This window comes from Acipenser ruthenus, chromosome 7, assembly GCF_902713425.1.
Source record: "Acipenser ruthenus chromosome 7, fAciRut3.2 maternal haplotype, whole genome shotgun sequence".
Lineage (NCBI taxonomy): Eukaryota > Metazoa > Chordata > Actinopteri > Acipenseriformes > Acipenseridae > Acipenser > Acipenser ruthenus.
This window is the reverse complement of record NC_081195.1, coordinates 8,657,752-8,680,284: the sequence shown is the minus strand read 5'-3', so window position 1 is coordinate 8,680,284 and position 22,533 is coordinate 8,657,752. Positions and strand designations below refer to the sequence as shown.

Here is a 22,533-nt window from a genome sequence, read left to right as displayed (position 1 = left end):
CTGACAGTCAGACAGTGCACCTGGCAAAAGACAGAGTTGCAATTTTTCAAAAAGAGTTTAATTGAATTTCGACCGAATTTATCCTGTATGTTACGCTGGGAGCTGGTTTTAAGTCGGAACACCAGAATTAAATTAATATCTATCTAGCTAACTATCAATCTCTATCATATATCTATCGATCTATCTATACCTGGCTGCTGTAAAACTCTGCTGTTGAAATAGATTAGCTCACAAAAACCATGCTGTTAAAAACACAGATTTTCTAGCGGTATCACTTGAAGGCGGTCCTTTCGGAAGAGGGCAATTCGCATCATAATAATCCAAACTATCGCAGAACTGTTTCCAATGTATGTTATTGCATTCAGACAGCAATGTTGGTAGAAAATCTCACTGCGGGGGGAGACAGAGTTCAGTTTACCTCGGTATGGCACTACCCAATTGTAAACGTGAGTGAAGGACAGCTTTTCTTGTTTTGAAATCAATACGTTAATGAGCAGCTTTATTGATGACCTGCCGATTTTTAAAATACTTTTTAAAAACAATTCAGAGCGCGTATAAGCACACCCCTGTAAAGCATGTTATTTGTTCATTTATTTAAAAAAGTTTCGCAACATTAAACTTTGTGCGTGTGTGTTTTCTTTGTCTCTTTCAGGAATGAGAGTGAGCTTTGCACTGATCTTTGTGCTCACTGAACACAGCCTCAATTACACTGAAGGGTTTGATGGCTCGTAATCTGCTAATCTAATGCAGAATACACATTCCAACTGGCAGCTTGTTTAAACAGACATATTCCCTGCTTCAGTACCAATTATGGCTAACAGAGAGATCTGTGGAGACTCTGCCTTGCCGAGTTACTCAGGAGAGGTGCTGATACTGGATGGGTCTGTACAGTGTATGCTGTATAGAGTGTAGACTCTCCTGTGTCTCCATCTCCTCTGTTTTAATTAAAGATGAGCCGGAGGCATTTCTAAAGTGTTTACAGCCTTTAATTGACACATTTTAATGATTTGTATTTTTTTGATCAGGCACACTAGATGACAACGTTTTAAAATACTTTTGCATTAAATTAACATTTTGGAGTTTATCCGCCTGTTGGATTCCGTCCAGTAAACTTGACAAACAAAGTCGTCCAGAGTTTTATTTCAGAACAAAAAGTGTTGCTGGCTCGATTGAAGTGAATACTTTTCATGCTAATCATCTTATAGTACATTTCTCTTTCTTTAAAAGAAGAATGACCTGGATAGGATTTTTTTTTTTGGTTTGAAAAGAATTGGATGGGGTTGGTCAGGCTGCAGAAATAGATCTTTAACACAATGCAAAATATTTACTGTATTATAAAGAGATAACTGTAAGGCAGAACCGTTTCTCTTAAACGTGCTAAACATTTTCAAATTTGGACCAATTTTGAGCAGGCTTGCTGTTTTAGTTTTGAAGTGTGCAATATAGTTTTAGAATGTTTTTTCAAGTATTAATTACTTTTACTGGGACCAGTCCTCTAAAGGTGAGTTCACCTGGTTAGGCGTACTAACTGTATGTATCTGGAAAAGAGAATATTATTAAGATAAAGGCTTTTGTTTTCACTTTAATATTGCACATATCCCTATAATGTAGTCTTTAAACAAGACTCTCAAAGTCATTGATTTAGTTTGGGTTTTTTTCACTTTTTTAGTTTAGTTTAAGTAATTAAAGTTAGCTATTTACCAAGATTTCCTGGGAACACTTTTTTTATTAACCTTAGGATAACTCCCTGCATCATTGTCAGTGCCACTGTATAATAGCAGAAGTAATGAATGTCTATTGAGCCTTTTACAGTAATTGTTAATTTTGGTATGATGCTGTTTTTGTTGTCTGCTGGAGTTCAGTTTAGGAATGTGCAAACAGCCTTCTATTTCTCAGTGCTTTTGCAGTAGCGCGCACTGTACATAACACACTCATTCAGGAACCCCCAATTTAATTTGAATGGGTGGTTTTAAGCTTGAAAGTGATTGGCAGTGGTCTTTAAGTCCATTGATTTGAGCCCCCATCTCCACAAATCTGCCGTTTCGAATTGATCGAAGGTGTCCTCAGATGCACCGCTCGTAAACCAGCTCCAAGAAGGGCCATTGCTCTTTGAAGTTCTGCTTCAGTTCATTTTATATCCAAAATCACATTTAATGATGAAGCTCTTTACAGCTGACTTATTTTATAATCAAAATACTCACAAAAATGCCTGGTAGCTTCCAAAATATTTTGATTGAATGATGTAATTTATGAACTAACATATTTCCTGCTTAATTTATTGGAAGTAAGTATCTAGTTTTGATACATTTAACACAAATACTCATACTGGTGATATTTTAGAAGGTGTGAATTAGGAATAGTATGAATTACCGGTATTGTTTCATTCGTTTTCATTTAATAGTAAATCTTGTCGTATGTAATTACAAAATACATGTAAAAAAATCTGTCAATGCGTGAAGAAGAAAACACATCGGAATGCTTTGTGTGTTTTATTACTTTATTTATTTATTCACTTAATCAGGAGATTTACTGAAGGCCTCATTCACAAGGAGATCCTGGAAAACAATACATCGACAATCGCAAAGTACAAACAACACACTAAAAACATACGTGGTTCAAACAGCTTCTAATGTCTTTATTTTGGCAACCCTCAATGATCTCAAAGCTAGGACCACCAAACTCGTTTAGTTTGTGTTCTGAGTCACCGGATTTGAATCATGAATCATCCATCTGTGCCACCTATCTACCCCCTGTCGCATTTCTTAGGTTCTTGTGTAATCCATTGCTTTGATGGGCTAGTCCTAGCATTACCTCACTAAACCCAAAAAAACCCAAAACTCCAACCCGCTCTCCCGCTTGCTAAGCTATAAACTTATTAACAAGCTTACTTCCTTCCCATAAGGCCTTTAATTGAAAATGATTGTGGGGTTTTGCATATTTTTGTTAAGATGTTTATGATGTTTTTGATTTCTGCGGCCTCTGATATGAGGTACGGTTGCTGTAAAAATAAACGGCACGTGAGAAAAATGTTTTTGAATAATATAAAAAATATCCCCAGCAACAGGAATTAGTTTCTCTAAAGGACTTGACTGAAATTTACTAGTGTGGGTATACGGTACTACGGTACAGTACAAACATAGTAAAGTGTAGTAAACCATGGCGAAGCAAAGCGATGCTCTCGTGCAAGCAAGGTTAATCGCTTGTAGGTAAGGTAACAGAATGGTAATCTGCAAAATTGTTAAGAATTACATTAAGGTACCATGCTGGGGTGTGTAGGTATATAAGAACATAGGAAAATGTCTATCGACTAGCAAAAAAAAAGTCTAAAGCCATGGATAATGGCATTAACTATGTTTTGTGTTATATATATATATATATATATATATATTTTTTTTATCATAATATGATTTATATTAAGTCAATGTGTACAGCTGATCCTGTCTCTTATTATTTTATTATTTATTTGTTTATTTAGCAGATGCCTTTATCCAAGGCGACTTACAGAGACTCGGGTGTGTGAGCTATGCATCAGTCACTTACAATTACGTCTCACTCTAAAGACGGAGCACAAGGAGGTTAAGTGACTTGCTCAGGGTCACACAATGAGTCAGTGGCTGAGTCAGGATTTGAACCGGGAACCTTCTGGTTACAAGCCCTTTTCTTTAACCACTGGACCACACAGCCTCCTCCACACAGCCTCTTATGGTTTAAGAGAAGGCAAACTACATATTCACTCATAAACTAAACTACATACTGAATGCCAGCATTGAGTAACCTGGTCTATCTTCAGGTGTGCCCCCCTGAAAACCCCTTCAGGGGACCCCAGGACCTCACCTGCCTCACTGTTTGGATAGAAGATGTATTGGTTTTGAGAAATTAATTTTATTTTATTGAATCAAGGCCAAAACATATCTAATCCTCTAAGTGCTGTTTATTGACTGTTGTTGTGGCCTGGTTTGCCTGCTTTCAGAAATGAAAGATTTTTTAAAAACACAATCCTATTTGGGGAGCCATAGTTCCACCCCCTTTCCCTGAATTTTAAAATGTCAAACCCCTGTCAAGTTATACTTAACAGATATCCACTGACGCCACGTGCTGCCTGGTTAATTGACATTGCATTCCATCTCTCCAGCGATCTGCAAGCACTCAGTAATTCAATTCAAGCCTCAATAATTAATTCAAACCTGTTTTTTTTTTTTGCTTTTTTTTTTAACAGAGGAGCCATAGCTCCCCTCCCCTTCACCCGTATATTTTGAAATTTCGAACCCTGGTGAAGTTCTAGTTATGCTGAACAGATATATGCTGATTCCCAGTCCTTACTTGCTGTCTGGCTGATTGAAAGTGCATTTCATCTCTCCAGTGATCTGCAGTCACTGGGTTTTTGTAACACTGGTCTGGAACCTTGCTTTGAATTCCTGCGACCTTGTTCTGAAGAGGCATGGAAACGCAAGTCAGACTCTCGGCACATTCACAGCACAAAGCAAAGATTAGGGAATGGTGTGACAGGGCACAGTGGAATCACTGAAACACAGTCTCTGCACTGGAGTATCAGAGGATCAGCCCCAAACTGCATCCATGTTACAATTCGTTGTGTATCAGTGCATTGGGATACATGATATCATGAAAAATCCAGTATACAGTATAAGGCCTTTATTTTCGGGAATTTATGATTTTTCTGTTCATTTAAAAAGATAAATAAATAAATAAATAAAAGCAAGTGAAACTCTGTGCCATTACATGTTTTCCCAGGTTTTAGGGTTTTATCGAGGGGAGGGGGGTAAATTTGGTATGTAAATAGACAGAAAAAAAGCTCACCTGAATTTGCATGAGAGGTGGAAATAAACAGTTCTACAAATCACTTACAAGAAAACAACCAATCTCCCCATGACCAGAACACATTTTGATAGTAAAAAAAAAACAAAACTATTTAATGTTAGATTTTTGTGATTTTTATAATGGCTGCGTGCATGTTCCTTACCACCGGATTGAGAGACGAGAGAGAGAGTTTTTTTTATAAATTTAGTAGTCACCAATTGTTGGAGGACAACACAGCTCTGGGCAGCTTACAGGCAATCCCAAGGTGCCCGGCCAGACTACAGGGGTGAGCCGAGGACACCCTGGCCGACCTAAGCCCTAGTCCCCCTGGGCGGCGCTCGGCCAATTGTGTGCCGCCCCCTGGGAGCTCCCGTCCACGGCATCCTTCACTCCATGTGGCGCACCTTTACCGGATGTGCCACTCAGGAACCCCTGGAGAGCCCCAGGAGAGCCCCTAGAGAGCCCCTGGAGAGCCCCTGGAGAGCAAGGGTTTTACTGGGTGTTTTAAAAGTTGTGGATGAACATTTTGAGGTTGGGGAGAGAGAGAGATGGAGATGAGCTGGAAGTGCTAGAATCTCTAATCTAGCTATCTCCGTAAAGGACGCTCAATGTTAGGAAATGACTTCAGCTCTCAGCCTATGATTCAGTTCAGTCCAGTTCAGTTAAGAGAAGTGTCCAAAGGACCTCGCTGTGGATAATAAAAAATGACAAGTGTTCTAGCGTTCCCAACTCTGCGGGTCGCTTTTATTTGTTTCAGTGCGCTGCTTCGAGGGGTGATATGAAGCAAGACTTTGAAATACATTTTATTCCCCTTCCAGCTGAAGCCTTGGTTTTGCATGCAGGGTATTTTGCAGCATCAGATGTCTTGTTTTGATAAAGCAGTGTGTGGGTGGTTTGGTGTGTTGGGTCTCTATGCTTTACAATGCTTAACTATGCTTTACTACGCATTCACTGTGCTTTATTACACTGCTACGGTATGCTTTTACTGTGGGAAACTAGGGACCGCAAGGTTAGCGATTTGTGTCCAGCCCTTGCCTCTCCATTCAGTTCAATAAGCTGAGATGCCAGGTCATTACACAGTCCACAGGCTGTGGACTCTGGTCATCTGGTCAACAGCACTGCTTGGAATTAAGAGAGTCAGTCTGAGATGACCCCCCCCCCCCCCCCCCCGGACCCAAGCACACAGCACCAGCCCAGGCAGCCACCCAGCACCTGCTAAACAAGGGGACACCGCCAAGCTGATACAACAGAGCCTCCCGTCTCCTGAATTTATCAGTCCGGCAAATTAACAGGTATGTACTACCGTTGTGACTTGCCATGGTACCTCTTGTTACATTATTTTTGTTACCATGCAGTAAACCTCAATGCCGTATATTTTTACAGCAGGAAAAGCTTTGTCTGCGTGACTGATGTAGGAAACCAAGGTGAAACCATTTATTGATTACTAAGAATGCTTCAAAGTGTTTTTTGTTCTTAATTGGTTTCACACTGTGCAGAGACTTCATGAAAAGCATCACTCTGAGCATCATAATAGCTCCAGTTTTCTTTTATTTAACAGTCTTTACTTGCTGCATAATGAAAGGGTCAGGTCTGTCAAATGCCAGCACCCCTCCCAGTGTTACCTTGCGACAGACCTTGGGAACGAGGACGCTGTGATTCATTCTCTTATTCCTCTTCATCGTATAGAAACTGAGAATCAAGCCCACACTCCTGAAAACAAGCTGCAATTTAATAAGAGCTTTGGAAGAAATTATAGGATCAGGAAATAAGACATTAGCCTTTAGGATGCTCCCTTCAGTCCAGGACAGGTTTGAGGCATGACAACTTAATTGCTCCCTCTCCCCAAAGAGAAAGGGTGCTCCCTTCAGTCCAGGGCAGGCTTGAGGCATGGTGACTGAACTGCTCCCTCTCCCCAGAGAGAAAGGGTGCTCCCTCCAGTCCAGGGCAGGTTTGAGGCATGGTGACTGAACTGCTCCCTCACCCCAAAGAGAAAGGGTGCTCCCTCCAGTCCAGGGTAGGTTTGAGGCATGGTGACTGAACTGCTCCCTCTCCCCAGAGAGAAAGGGTGCTCCCTCCAGTCCAGGGCAGGCTTGAGGCATGGTGACTGAACTGCTCCCTCTCCCCAGAGAGAAAGGGTGCTCCCTCCAGTCCAGGGCAGGCTTGAGGCATGGTGACTGAACTGCTCCCTCTCCCCAAAGAAAAAGGGTGCTCCCTCCAGTCCAGGGCAGGGTTGAGGCATGGAGACTGAACTACTCCCTCACCCCTAAGAGAAAGGGTGCTCCCTCCAGTCCAGGGCAGGCTTGAGGCATGGTGACTGAACTGCTCCCTCTCCCCAAAGAGAAAGGATGCTTGTAAAGGTTGTGATGGATCCTTAAGTAATCATTTAATAATTAATTAAATTTACGGCTCCAGTCACATTCCCACATGTTTTTACAGGGAGGGAATAAAACTGCTCCACATTATTCCACACACACACACAAACCCACACCCCCATGCTCACATACCAATATACATACATTAACTCCCCCATGATACATGACCAAACTATACCAAATGAACCAAAAATACACCCAGCGGCGGGGGTGCCCCATCACAGAAAGTAAATGGATTATACAGTAGCCCTGTATGTGATGGGCCATTTCACACATGTGCACCTGCTTGTATGATGATGATACGGTTAATATCTTTAATAATTCCCAGTCTGTTTGTATGTTACTCTCACTCTCACTATCTCTCGCTCTCTCGCTTTCTTTGGATTCCCATTGGGAATGAAGCTCAACAGGAATTACTTGTTGTTATAACATTCAGTTTTGAAAACCAAATCGATCAGAAATATTTAGTTTAGCAAAACAGAAACCAGAGGACCTGAGTGGGATAGATTGTTGTGCTTCGCTGGGCTGTTAAGTGACTTCTGAAGTAATGTAGCCTTATTATTGTGCGCTGTCTTCTCACTTTAGGCTCTTTTCATTTAAAAATATTTGTGTTTCTTTATTTGGCTTTTTCTTCTTTTTGTTACCAGGGCTCATGTGATGCTGACGCACCGCTCACATGCATGCATGCTTGGGCAAGCTTCAGCCTCCAAGTTCAATTGCTTCCACGTTACCATTATATTACACAGCTCTGATCCTCAAGAAATACACATTCTTCAGATTCCAAAGTAATACAGGCACTGTGGGTCTGTCTTTACCTGAATTACTGAGCGTGTTTTGTAAATATTGACATTTAATAAGTGTATCACTTGACATCTCTCTTCTTTGAGGTCAACCTCCTGTGTGAAAAATATGCAGTTCATTTTACCTTCTTTTATTCACATGCACTGCTAATGGGATCTGTGAAAGGATAGCGCGGGGGGCAAGGCTTGTTGCCCTCGGGAAGGAGATTCGGCAACGAGATGGCTGCAGTTTAAGCGCCAGAGCACACTTTTATTAAAACTAAACAAAAGGGTTAAACAAACGAAACAACAACACAAACAAAAAGAAACCTGCACCCAAGCATTGCTATCTCGCTGCAATAGATGACAGCACTGCCTGCTACTCTCAGCATTTCTCTAAACTACCTCCCCAAACAAAGGATTTAGCATCCCTTTTATACCATGTGGCTGGGACTTGATTGATTATTCAGTCAACACCCAGACACATTCCACATGTGTATTTGGCAGGGATGGCACTAACCCATCCCAGCCAACATTCAAAATAATTAATCTTTGTTTAAACACAACAGGCTATTTACACACAGGGCTGTCACCCTGCCACAAGATAATTTTTTGGTTTAGTAGCAATCGGGTGATTATCTGTTGTAACTGAGGTTTCTTTAATTGAGAATCAAACGCGTTTTTCTTTATACTCAAATCCCTGTACATACCCAGTACTACCCCTGTAGAACAATATGACAATCACTAAAGAGCAGGGGGATGGTCCCTATAGACTCCTAGTTGTGTCCCTATAGATACCTAGCAGTGTCCCAAAAGAGCACGGGGACAGTCCCTATAGACACCTAGCAGTGTCCCTATAGAGTAGGGGGACAGCCCCTATAGATCCCCAGCACTGTGGCTCTCAGTCCCCGTGTCTACCTAAGTAAAGCTTGCCCCCTCCAGCTCTCTTGTCTTGTGCTATTTTTAGCCCCCACTGTTGACATGTGTCCTTTTCATTCACAGATGTCTAAGATATTCATGAGGTTTATTTATTCCGGAATCGCAGCTGAACATGTTTAATTTCTAATATAAAGCGATTCACTTTCGAGACACCCAGGAAAGAGACGTGCAGTTTCTATTCAAGTTTGTTTTTAATTCTTAAAATGTTTATATATATATATATATATATATATATATATATATATATATATATATATATATATATATTTAAAGCTGATTTTGGGTAAACCACGATTTTTAACAAAGCAAGATAAAAGGTTTAAACAAACAAAACAACAACGCAAACAAAGTACACAAAGAAAGTATGCAGTATGCAGAAAGTATACACCATGCGTTGCTGTCTCCTGCTAAGTGTTTAAAAATGGCGTCCTGGTAAATGTAATGTCCTCAGAGCAGCCAGGACTTAATGACAGATTGCTAAGCTTATCTTCGTGTGGAGCTGGAGTTTACTGCACGCTGATTTTTTCAACCACACACTGTGGTTTGTGGAAATTATACTTACGCTAAACAAAAAAGAATGCTGTTTGCTTTACTAATCACGAAAGATGATTATGTCATAGATCTGTTGTTAAAAGCCAGTGGTTGGGGGTCCTGGGGTAATGGTTTGTTATCTGCAATTTGGGTGTGTTATGTGCCCCCATCATTGCCTGCAGTAACGCAGTCTCCAGGAGAGATTTTATAGTTCACATTTATTTTAACAAGGGATTATTCCCTTAAGGCTTAGTTTAATTGGGAATTGTGACTGAGTGGGAATCTGGACTCTGTCCCATCGACCAATACACAGCGAGCCTCTTGTTTCTAGGTCACTGGCTTCATCAGTGAAAATCAATCCTTCTCATTCAGGGAAAACAACGGAGAGACGTGACAGACTTTTAATGTTTACGGTTCACCTCCTTGGATTTCTAATAGCAATCCTTTGTAGCTGCGCGTTCCTTGTTAATCTCAAGGGTGGAAGCTGAAGGATTCCTCTGGTTCCTGTCAGTCTCAATCTAAGTGTTTCAGAGAGAGAGAGCCCTGTGCCCAAGATACTGCTTTGAGATGCTTATAGTACAGGATGTCTTTTACAACAGTACACACTGACACATCTGGTCTTTACCATTGAACACAGGTATGACTGTACAGTACAAGAAACTAAGATCACATCGAGACACCCGTACAGTGCAGGACTGGTCTTTAAAAAGTACTTTTAAAACTCTGGGGTAGTCACCTACAACAAGAGACCATTAGCATTTTACTATGTAGTCAAGTCACTGGTTAGAGTTTACCTAGAGTTCCCTTTGTACAGTACAGGAGAGTACTGGACTGTGAAAGGGTGACGTAGTTGCCTACAACAGGAGATCTTAAACAGTGAGAGAAGTATAACTATGTATAGTACAGTACACTGTAGAGTACAAAAGGAGGTCTTAAACATTGAGCACACAGTACAAGACACTAGTACTAGCTCATCTTGAGAGAGCACTCTTTGTAGTACAGTACTTGAAGACTGTGCTGCAGTAGCTGCATCTCTAATCTTCTGTATTTCTGATCTGTGAAAAGCAGGTGACGACAGTGCATGAGACCACACACCCCTTCCCCACAGTGGATGTTCCAGACCACGCCCACTACATCATCGGCGCCGTCATCCTCGCTGTGGGCATCACGGGCATGCTGGGAAACTTTCTGGTCATCTACGCCTTTAGCCGGTAAGCCAACCTTGATCTGATTCAAGCATTCAAAATCCTAAAAGGTATAGACAATGTCAACCCTGGGGACTTTTTTGACCTGAAAAAAGAAACAAGGACCAAGGCACTTTTTTTACAACATCTCGTTCTCCCTTTACCTCTCTCTCTATCTATCCTACTCATGCTTCTCTTTCTCCTTTCCCACTTCTCCCATCCACCCTCTCTGTCTCTCACACCGTCTACCGCACGTTCACTCGCTCTTGATCTCTCTTTCTTACTCATTGTTCTCTCTGTTCTCTGTGGTGCAGGTGTAAGAGTCTGCGAACCCCAGCGAACATGTTCATTATAAACCTGGCGATCACAGACTTCCTCATGTCAGTCACCCAAGCGCCTATCTTCTTCACGACCAGCCTGCACAAGAGATGGATATTCGGAGAGAAGGGTGAGCTGCATTTGTAAACAGGTTCACTCTGCATATAGGCTTAACAGCACTGCACCTTTAGGCATTAAACCTATCCGAGGTAAACCTATCAGAGATTATGGGCTGAAAGCACACAGCATTTCCCGAATAGGTTTTGTCAGAGCTCCTACCTTGGTGGTGTTGCTCTGATATTGGAATTAATGATTATTCTGTCGTTTCTGGTTAAACAACTCATTATCGATGATGGCAAAATGGACATTGATTATTTCCCCACAGTAATACTTTGCATACAAGATAATGGAACCCCTATCAGCACTAAATGTTCCCAGAATGATTGATAGAGGATGGTCATTACTTGTGGCAGCAGCTGTGACTCAATTGATGTGAACAGAATTTAACTTAAAAAGGAATTTACATGCCTGCTGCTTGAGGGAACTGTCGTAACAAAAGTAAAGGACAGCGCAGAACGTTTTTAAGAATGATTAGTTTATCATGGGTCGTTGAGGAAGATCTGATTCATGATGATGATGTCGCCCTTTGATCCAAACACATTGATTATCCTTTTACCATGAAAGGGGGCAAACTTTAGCGCTGGGATAAATGCTTTTTTGGACTTAATTAACTTTTTTTTAAAGCAGAAAGTTTCACAAGACTTTTACAAAATTGAACACAACCAACTTATGAGACCTTGCATTTTGTTAACATAGTTTATTTCTTTCTTAAAAAAACACTGGAGTTTAAAGACTTGAGGGAAAGCTTTGAAAATATGCACAGATGGTCCAGTTCAATTAAGATTTAGTTGGAAAATACAATAATGCCTTCATCAGCGTTACAACCACACCCTGTGGCAGTGCTTTGTATTTATTGTATTGTATTCTATTGCATTGTACAATTAAACTACTTAATGTTGTAAGACTAATCAGTGGTTTCGCCGCCCCAATCAGACTGATAACAGGACACAGGCAGCAGCAGTGAGCGTGTCAGTGTTTCAGAAATATACCTGCTTGCTGTAAGTGCGTTGGATACTTCGCCATGTTCTTGATGCTAAATCATTGAGATCCTTTAAGTTTTCATTTTTAAGATCAATTAATTACTATAGGACCTGGATGCACACTGATGGGCCGTATGGCCTCCTCCTCGTTCATAAACTTAGTTTTTATGGTCCTGTGTTTTCTTTCTGTTTGGTTTGATTCAGGTGACAACTGAACACAGACACCTATTTATACATTCACGGATTTGCACTTAATGAATATGTCAACAGTGATCTGAGAGAGAACACCACCCAGAGTCCTAAACAAAACCTGTGCCACAAGAGGCAACCAGCACAGCTTGCTAATCTGCGGGCTCTGTGATCAAGGGCCAATCACCTCTAATTGATTACATGGCAGACTGCGTTTACAACCGGCTTCTGTGTGATTTGCTAATGTGCGTGTGTTTCCACAGAGTAGGAAAAGCAACAATTGAACTAGTCAAAGGAATATACATTTGTACAAACAGAGCTGTGTACTGCAGTAGTGTGACTTGAAGCACTGGTAGTTATACTAAAGATAAACTAAGTAATACAGTTATGTGAGGAGTCTGATCCAAAAGGCAATTGTATTGTTTAGCTGCAGTTCAAACCATTTGAATTATGACACCGATATCCTTATAGCAGCTTGACTGAGGTATTGCATAAACCATGTGAGCAAGATGATTGAGGCTTTTGCCAGTGTCTAGTGCAATTCCTGATAGATTATTGATTATTAAATGGTATATGTCCTCTCTCCCAGGCTGTGAGCTGTATGCGTTCTGTGGCGCTCTGTTTGGCATCTGCTCCATGATCACGCTGATGGTGATTGCTATTGATCGGTACTTCGTGATCACGCGGCCGCTGGCCTCCATCGGGGTGATGTCACGGAAGCGCGCCCTCCTCATTCTCTCGGGGGCGTGGCTCTACTCCCTAGGCTGGAGCTTGCCGCCGTTCTTCGGATGGAGTGAGTGTGGAGGAGTAGCTATTCATAGTGCTGAAGATCTAGGGCAGGGATGGGCAACTCTAGCCCTTCAAGACCAGGTCTTTGTTCCAACCATGTACTGTAAACCTCTTAAATCTCCAGCCAGGTCCAAAAGCAGTCCCTTGCTACTTCAGTAACCCTGTTAAACCTGGTGCAGAGTGGCTCTCCAGGACCAGAGTTGCCCATGCCTGATCTAGGGGCATGCAGGATATTCAAGTGTAACTTTCCCATTCAGATCTGTACCGCTTGGCCACCAGAGAGCAAACGTGAATGTGATTAAAAAGAGTTACGTCGCTGCCCTCAGTGTAGTATGCACAGGTTTGTCACAGGTGCTAAGGGGATTCCCTTATAACAATTCCCCATAGTAAAAGCATGCTCCAGTTGTGTTAGCGATATGTATCCTTCAGGAAAACCTTGCGTGATGTCAGTGTAGTGGGGTGTTCAGCACTGAGAAAATGAGAAAGATGAGCTGTCAGCAAATGACCTTGCAGGATACGTGTTGTAGTGAAATCGGCAGCGTTTAAACAGTGGGGTGTGAAGTGAGAGCATTAAGACTCAGGGTTTCCACTCAACCTGGGCAACGAACCATCATTCTCAACAAACAAATCAACCAGAGAATATCAGTCAATTTCACAATTAGCATTTTGGATAACATAAAACCAAGCAAAAAAAATAAAAAAATAACGTCTACAAATATTATCTTACCTTTTTTAACAGTCTTGATTGTTTGGAACCTGGACACACAATGATTAAAAATCTAATTCATCGGCAATTTGTTTAAACAGATCTCTTTGGGGCACAAAATTGGCAAACCCCTTTATCCCAGAGGAAGCATTAATGAAACGGAGACAGTGATACTAGAGATAGATAGTTAACTAATGCAATCTGTTTAGCTAGCCTGAGAGACTGATTGACTGTTTGATTGGTGGGCTGTTTGATTGATCTGCAGGTGCCTACATCCCAGTGGACTCGCTGACCTCATGCACCTAAGATACTGTAAAACAAAACATGAAAACGTCTACAAATATAATCTTAAATGTATATATTTTTTTAAAAACTGGAAACCTGACATCCAAATGTTTGCATTAGGTCCAGTCTAAGAAAAGAGTTTGTTTAACCACTGCTAGACTAGACTAGTGTTCAGTTAGCTTCAGAGATCCTGGTTGATTGCCTGTCTGATTGATTGTCTGATTGCTCCGCAGGTGCCTACGTCCCGGAGGGCTTGCTCACCTCATGCACCTGGGACTACATGACCTTCACCCCGTCAGTGCGCGCCTACACCATGCTGCTCTTCATCTTCATCTTCTTCATCCCCCTCATCATCGTCATGTACTGCTACTTCTTCATCTTCCGGGCCATCCGCTCCACCAACAAGTGAGTCACACGGGCTAACAGCTGCTTGACATACAGCTCCAGACCCATTATAACTGGGCGTCTGCCTGATATATTTTTATACAGAATAAGGCATCCTTTACAAAACCTATTTATTAACGGATCACTTCCTCAGGGCGGTGCACAAGATCAGCTCTGATGACAATAAGGAGTCTATGAAGCAGTACCAGCGCATTAAGAATGAGTGGAAGATGGCGAAGATCGCTCTCATCGTCATCCTCCTCTACGTCATCTCCTGGTCTCCCTACTCCGTCGTGGCACTGACCGCTTTCGCCGGGTAGGGCGTGGCAATACAGAGCATGCATCATTGAGTAACCATGTTTTCATTATGGTTTACAGGGATGGAAACAATACTCCCATTACATAGCAGTTTGATCTATTCCTAGTTTTACTATGAGTTTAATTGGATACACCTGAGCTTGTTACCTATACACTGTGGCTAATTAAGCTCATAGTAAAACCTGGAATGGGTGAAACTGCTATGCAATAGGAGTCTTATTTCCATCCATGGTTACTCTCGTCTTTGGTAAAGTGCCAATACAGGGGTTTGATATCTTGTCTCCTCTCTTTGTATTCCAGATACTCTGACATGCTGACTCCCTACATGAACTCTGTGCCTGCAGTGATCGCCAAAGCGTCTGCCATCCACAACCCCATCATCTACGCCATCACCCACCCCAAATACAGGTAGCCACATTCACCCTCTATAAATATAGGCACCCTCTGTGTTATCTGCTGTAAATCCCTATATTTGCGTGCTGCTAATTTGAGGTAATCGCACTCTGTTTCATTGACAACTTAATTGATAAAGGCACAGCCATGTGGTGTGCAGGGCAAGTCATACAGTCACAGCAACACAAGTTTGCATTGGCTACAGCAGGACTGACCTTTGACCTCCAGGGGCCAGTAGCTCACTGCCTTGTGCTCGATTAGCTTTGTAGGTGTGGTGAGGGGACATAATTGTTCACATTGGACACGAAACGTCTGAGCAGATCAAGTCTTTGCGGTATCTGGTTTCCACTGCATGGTATAGATCTAGGGAGGAAAGACCCAGGGTAGTGACTTCTAAGTTTATCCCTTGTTTGGGGTTACCCCTCTGGGTTCCCTATTGAAGTTCCTGTGAACAGGGTTTGAATTGGGGTGTGGGGTGGCTTAATGAGTGTGTCCTTGCATTCTTAGGATTGCGATTGCTAAGTATATCCCGTTTCTGAGGGTGCTGCTCAGGGTGTCTCGCAAGGACATGCACTTCTCCAGCAGTTACCCCTCGACCCGCCGCTCCACCGCCACAAGCCAGTCCTCCAATCTGAGCTCCACCTACCATCGTGAGCGCAGGACCCGCCTCTCCTCCGCCTCGGACAGCGAGTCTGTACGTGCCGTAACTGCCTGTCTTTGTATGTCTGTCTGTCTCTCTCTACACACCACCACTCTTGGTCTGTTTGTCTGTACGAACACATCATAACTGTCTGCAATCACTGTAATTTCTGTCTGTGTATGCACCACAACCACGGCATCACTCTGTCTGTCTATCTGTCTGTTTGTTTTCAGGGACCTCCAGAGTTTTTCTTCGTGACCCAAATTTTTGAAACTCGGTCATAATCAAATAATAATAACAATAATAAATGTATTTTCTAATGAGCGATTCTTCAATGCTTTGTTCCCAGCTGAATGTTTGTTGCGTGTGTCTCTGTGTGTATTGTCTCCCTGGCAGGGCTGGACGGACACAGAGGCGGACTTGTCCAGTATGAACTCGCGGCTGGCCAGTCGCCAGGTCTCCTGTGAGATCAGCAAGGACACGGCCGTTGTGCTGGTCAGCAAGACAAAGCTGAAGAGCCACGACTCGGGAATCTTTGAGAAGGTAACGGGCCCGGCCACCTCTGCACCAGCATGCTACCGGCAGGAAAACGTGAGCGTGTGCGGAAATCACAGCAACTGTGCCACTCTACCACCAAGCCAGGGGGGAGGGGTGGATTGGATATATACCCTGTGGGAGGGTAGCATTGCAATCAAGGCAGGCTAGTGGGAGGAGATGCTGTCCCCCTGCTCCTCTTTTATATATGTGGGCAAGCTGAATTTGCAATTAAGCATCAAATTTAGCCTGACCATATATTCCCCTCCAGTAAGCAGTCCAGCCTTGTTCCCACATAGCTGGCTGGTCTGCCTGTTGAAGGGGAACCCAGACACCAAACCGGAGGCCTTAAACAATAATGTTTACAATTACACCAAATACACAAATTTGCATCTGCCACGCTGCAGCTTACAACTGGGGCCAAAGCAAGTGAGGGGCCGTTCCTGAAGGATTTCTGACAAAGGAGATGACTAATCTAAAGACAGTCTTGTACCAGGGGCAGACAACTCTGGAGTGCCATTCCTTTCCTAGTTTACTGGGTATAGTTAAATGATTAAGTGCTTTAGGACCTGGTCAGGGAGGGTAATAATAATTAAGTGGAGATAGAACAGAGGGTATGAGGCACTTCACACTGAGAGGTGAGGGCATGGAATGGGCTACCTAGTCATGTTGCTGTAGGAGGCTCTTCTTCACACTGAGAGGTGAGGGCATGGAATGGGCTACCTAGTCATGTTGCTGTAGAGACTCTTCTTCACACTGAGAGGTGAGGGCATGGAATGGGCTACCTAGTCATGTTGCTGTAGGAGACTCTTCTTCACACTGAGAGGTGAGGGCATGGAATGGGCTACCTAGTCATGTTGCTGTAGGAGACTCTTCTTCACACTGAGAGGTGAGGGCATGGAATGGGCTACCTAGTCATGTTGCTGTAGGAGACTCTTCTTCACACTGAGAGGTGAGGGCATGGAATGGGCTACCTAGTCATGTTGCTGTAGGAGACTCTTCTTCACACTGAGAGGTGAGGGCATGGAATGTGCTACCTAGTCATGTTGCTGTAGGAGACTCTTCTTCACACTGAGAGGTGAGGGCATGGAATGGGCTACCTAGTCATGCTGCTGAGCCAGAACCAGACCCAGTATTTTAGTGTGCCATGCAGCAGCAGGGAAATTAAAAATGAAACCATATTAAACCATACACACATTCACACATACACACATGCATACACATGTATGGATACTGACACACACACACACACACACAAATATGCTGATACATAAACACAAACTGACACACGCACACTACGACTCACCCTCACAGACACTCACAATCACAAACTCTGACAAGACTTGCAAAAAATAATTATATATATAACAAACAAAACCCAATAGAAACTAAAAGAAGTACAGGGCTGTTTCACATGGCAGTGTAGAAGCTGTAGCACCCAGCAGTCCAATCCAAACTCTAAAGAATAGCGCGGTTCAGTAAGATACAGCACCATCCTTGAGTTTTAATTCCACCCGCAATCTGGATAATTAAATACAGCAGCCCTGTCCCAGGTGATTACCATATTTAGGCCAGGCCACCCGAGGCCAGTACTGTATCTAAATGAAATTCCGTTGTTGTGAGATTATTGCGAAGTGTAATTCTCAGGCGTAATCTTGCATGATCTTTGGGATAATCTGTCCAGGGCACTTTCCCTTCCAGTACCCACGGAAACAGATTACACTTTCTTCTTTGTTTCTTGTTCTCTTCTGGCAGGATGGAGGGACACTTAGGGACGGATTTCCTGCATTAAGATTCTTTTTTAGTACAATGTGAAAATGTTTTACGTCACAACAAATAAAATGGTCACGTAGTAGTAACATGCTGCTCTCTGTGGAGCCGAGGTGCGATAGGGAGCTCCACTGCGGATTGGAATCTGATTTTTCATTCAGCAATCTTATTGGGCTCAACTTCAATATAAGGAGCTTTTAGGCACACACGTACTGTATGAACACGAGAATATAAGAAAGGTTACAAACGAGAGGAGGCTATTCGGAACATCAGTTCTCGTTCGATTCATTGCAGCTGGTTGATCTCAAAACTTTGTCAAGTTGGGTCTCAAAAGGATCCCAGTGGTTCAGCAGCAACAACATGACTAGGTAGACTCACTCTCTGTGTGAAGAAGTGTCTCCTTCTCTCTGTCCTATATCTCAACTTTCCAACGGTATCTTCTGGTCCGTGTTAAAGTACTGGTTAGGGTTAACTATGTCAATGCCTTTTAAGATATTAAAGACTTCAATCAGCTCCCCCTGATCAATAAGTTCAGTTCCTTCACAGCTCATTCCTTTTAAGACCTGGGATTAGTCTACTTGCTCTTCGTTGGACTCTCTCCAGGGCCATGTTTGTCAATAGGGCACAGCAATCCTATTAGTGCTTGCGACATTTGTAACAACACAAGCAGTTTTTTAAAATCTGCTTTTCAATAAGTTAATGAGAGGGTGAAGGCATTATGACGCTGCTGTCAACACCCTGCAAGAAAGACCTAATTCCTTAATTTACTGTGTGTGTGATTTATATTTTACGGGATCCTTAAAATCACATGTTTTTCCCATGATTATATTACGCATTTACCGTAGTTTGCAATGCCATATTTGATTAATTTGCTTTACCATACATGTCTGTGCTTTACAATGCTTACCGGGGCTATAAGGATTGCTCTCTCATTGCCGGCAGTAAACAAACAGACAGGGTAATGCTGGTTTCACAACACTATAAAATTGATTACTCTTAAAATAATGGCTGCAGATTCCTTGGATTTCCAGTGCATTAGCTGCTGCTCCTGCGCTGCTCCACTTGAATTCTTTAGAAATTTGTGCCCATTAAAAAACTAAAAATCATTACAAAATAACAACAAAACATTAATTTTTCAGACGTTACTCCTATGCAATCCTATGAAGCTCTATTGAAATTCATATGAATTTGTGGAAACTACAGCTCACGTGAAGGAAAGACTTTAAGTGTTGTGTTCGAGTACTGTGTTCGAGTGCTGTGTTTTTGTTCTTTTCTGAGTTGAAGTGAAGCCGCTGCTGGTTTAACTAACCCTCTTCTCCATCGTCCCACCCAGAACTCTGTTGACGTCAATGACATCTCGATGGTGGAAGTCAGCCAATCAGGACATAGCTCCCCTACCACTGTAAGTAAAGACTCACTTGTTTTTAGTTACATTGTTATCATGTTTAGTGCTCATGGAAGGTGAGGGACAAGCTCCCCTTTCCCCCTCTCCAGTCCTCACCACTAGTCTAACTCTCTCTCTAATTCTCATTTTCCTCATGATTCACCACTTTTCTCCCCTTCTCCCTCACTCTTCTCCTCTTCACCTCTCTCCTCTAATTTCTCTCCCTCCCTTCCACCCTTCCCACCACTTCCCTTTCTTTCCTCCCCCTCCTCCCGAATACACCCAAAAGAATGGCTGTACTTTGAAAAATGCAGGATCTATTACAAGACGTTTTTAATACTGGTATGTACTATCTCTATACATTACTGAATATGTAATTCTGAAAGCAATTCTCTCTCTTTCTCTCTACCTCCCACCCTCTTCACCTCTTATTATCCCTTCTGTTTTCCTTCCTCCTTTCCCTCATTCTTCATCTTCTTCTTCATCTTCCACTCTCTTTCTCAATCCCCCATCTTGCAAATCATCCTCCTTCTCCCCCCCCCCCCCCCCCCCCTCCCCCCACCCCTGAACTCTGAAGGCAGGTGATGTCACGGAGGGGCGTGCTGGTGGGCAGATCCCAAGCATTGTCATCACCTCAGAGCCAAGCCCCGCCCTCAGGGCCAGTGGCCACATCTCCCCAGTTGGAACAGCAAATAGCAGTGTGGGGGTGGCGCCCATCACCGTGGAAGCACTTGGAGGGCTCCAGCAGGGGGCAGTCTTCCCCGCCCACACTACAGAGACCCCGCCCCCTGAGGACAGCACCTGAACGCGTCAGGCAATCACAGAGTAGAGCACAGAGAGGATTTGATTTGTATATATAATAGTATTAAAGTCTATAATTTAATGGCAGCATACCATTTTTATACAACTGTCAAAGCTGGTAACGTGTCAGCTTAGCACAAGTTCTATTTTATATGCCAGCAAAATTGTCCATGCCGACATGGCAACGTTTTAAAATAGTTAACCACTCCCATTATTTACAGTGTGTTAAAGAGTTAATGGCATTGCTGTGGAGTGTTACCAGGTAATAATGGAACTCTTGAGTCAATATTGCCCATTATTGAGTAATAACAGAATGGCTGACCTCCATAGAAAACAATGGCATAGCAGTGTCCGGCTGTTGCCCCAGTTGTCTCTACTAACTTGGTTTGTGTTTTTCAGGCACAATAAAAGCAGATGAAATGCATGAAAAACACAAGTCAAGTTAGTAGAAACAATTGGGGCAACCTTGACCCCCACCGCTTTGACAGTTGTGCCTACTTGTTTGGTGGTGGCCAAGGTTTCCCTGATTTGTTTCTTCTAACTTAGCTTGTGTTTTGGATACAAGTGAGAAGAAACAATTGGGGCAACCTTGGCCCCCATCAGTTTTACAGTTGTGCCTATTTGCTTTGTGCTGGGTAAGGTTTCCCCAATGGTTTCTTGAAACTTAGCTTGTGTTTTTGATATCTCTACTTTAAATGGCTGGGCACTTTTGATAACTTGGCGTTTTTTCACATTTCCAATGTGTTTTTGTTTCAGGTATCACTTCTTTTTTCACTTTATAACACACACACACACATTATGGGAACAGCAAAACTGTTCATCCTATATTGAGGCAATGTATTGCCGTTTGGATAGGGTAAATGTAAATAGTAGCCTAGTCTATTGAAAGGGTTAAGATGTGAATCTGTGTAGCATAGCGGTTATGTACTTGAAGTGAAAGTATGACTAGTTAGGGTTCAGTATATATATACATTGAACCCGGTACACCCCTAAATAGTGATCCCCCCCCTCTGCCCTATTGGCATTTACATACACACTGTCCAATCGCTCAGACCCTCGGTCCCACACAAACAGCTGGTTGGCAGAACCAAGCACAAATCACAGTGCAGCCAACACAGACCCCATCTACACACAACTGCACTGTGCATGTGACGCCCCAGGCACCGTGCCAGCACTGCCTAGACACAAAACGCTCTTCTACTCACAGCAGTACACTAACACTCCGGCACCAACTTACCCCACCCCAGCATCCAGTCCCAAGCAGTCCCAAATTGACCCGCTGTTACACTGCCCCCCACTCAAACACTGGCCTGGTCCCGGTGTGGCAGCCAGTGTGGTTGTCAGGGCGGAGAACAGCAACGGATGGGTCCTGGCGGCATGTTTGAGGGTGACGCAATGTGACGACCACTTCAGGGGCTGTGCCGCATCACAGGGCTTCAGGGCAGTCACCAATCCCAGACCCCTGTGCCAGTCCTGGATGGCAGTCCCTCCTGGGTCTGGGCTTCCTGGGACCGCTGGCCCTCTCCAAACAGCGGGGCAGAGGCTAGCTAGCACAGCCCCAACAGCAACCTTGGAACCTGACTGCTGTTTGGCGAGGGCTGGGTGCTGCAGCGACGGCGTGGGGCACTCTCTCTAGGGTGGCGATCCCACTCTCTCTCCGCACCCCCAGCTGTGCTCTCTCCCACTCATCCGGTGCGGGGCTCTCTGATTCAGCGGGTGGTAGGAAGACAAATAGGAAAGAAAGAGCCGTCAAATTTAAAGGCGTATCTACCTGCCTGCGCTTTTGGTCTCCATTTTGTCATGTATGTGTTTTTAAATAGTATTTTAAAAGGCATTGGGGTTTTAGAGGAGTGCTGGAGATGGGCTGTATTGGTTTTATTGCTGTTTTTTATTTGTGATCCCCGTCTCTGTGCAGGTATTGAGCCTCACTGCCCTTTAGTTTGAAACTGTAATTCTGTGTTTAGTTATTGTTTTAATTAATGGGCAGTGTAAACCGCTTCCCGTGACTGTGTATTCGAGATCTGCCCTGTTTGTTAAGTATAGTTTACCACCTGTATTTAATAAAATGATGTTCATTACCCGACATAGTAGTGTGGTCTAGTTTATATCTTCCTTCTGGTATTCTGCCTGGCTGATCCCACCCTGATCAGAAAGAACGAGTGCCCCTCCCGGGTGCTACATATGTTCAGCAGCAACCTGCCACATAAATTAAAGTGATTTTTTTTTTTTTTTATAAATATAATATTTGATTCATCATAATGCAATTGACATATCCAAATGTGATCATGATTTCATATTATTT

At 43.1% G+C, this 22,533-nt stretch overlaps 1 protein-coding gene across 4 annotated transcripts in view; it reads left to right on the top strand.

Moving 5' to 3' along the window:
- The window catches only part of opn4a (opsin 4a (melanopsin)), a 31,138-nt gene extending 8,824 nt beyond the window's left edge, over positions 1 to 22,314 (top strand). Inside the window, exons 2-11 of one of the 4 annotated variants that reach the window (XM_059026281.1) lie at positions 10,505 to 10,647; positions 10,935 to 11,068; positions 12,817 to 13,020; positions 14,241 to 14,412; positions 14,546 to 14,707; positions 15,010 to 15,117; positions 15,610 to 15,796; positions 16,139 to 16,285; positions 19,380 to 19,448; positions 20,008 to 22,314. In XM_059026281.1, coding sequence (XP_058882264.1) covers positions 10,505 to 10,647; positions 10,935 to 11,068; positions 12,817 to 13,020; positions 14,241 to 14,412; positions 14,546 to 14,707; positions 15,010 to 15,117; positions 15,610 to 15,796; positions 16,139 to 16,285; positions 19,380 to 19,448; positions 20,008 to 20,235 — 1,554 coding nt within the window. In that variant the 3' untranslated portion in view covers positions 20,236 to 22,314. Of the gene's footprint in view, positions 1 to 10,501; positions 10,648 to 10,934; positions 11,069 to 12,816; positions 13,021 to 14,240; positions 14,413 to 14,545; positions 14,708 to 15,009; positions 15,118 to 15,609; positions 15,797 to 16,138; positions 16,334 to 19,379; positions 19,449 to 20,007 lie in introns of all 4 variants that reach the window. The other 3 variants (XM_034025751.3, XM_034025752.3, XM_034025750.3) reach the window with 3 other exon arrangements.
- The last annotated feature ends 219 nt before the right edge of the window (positions 22,315 to 22,533 follow it).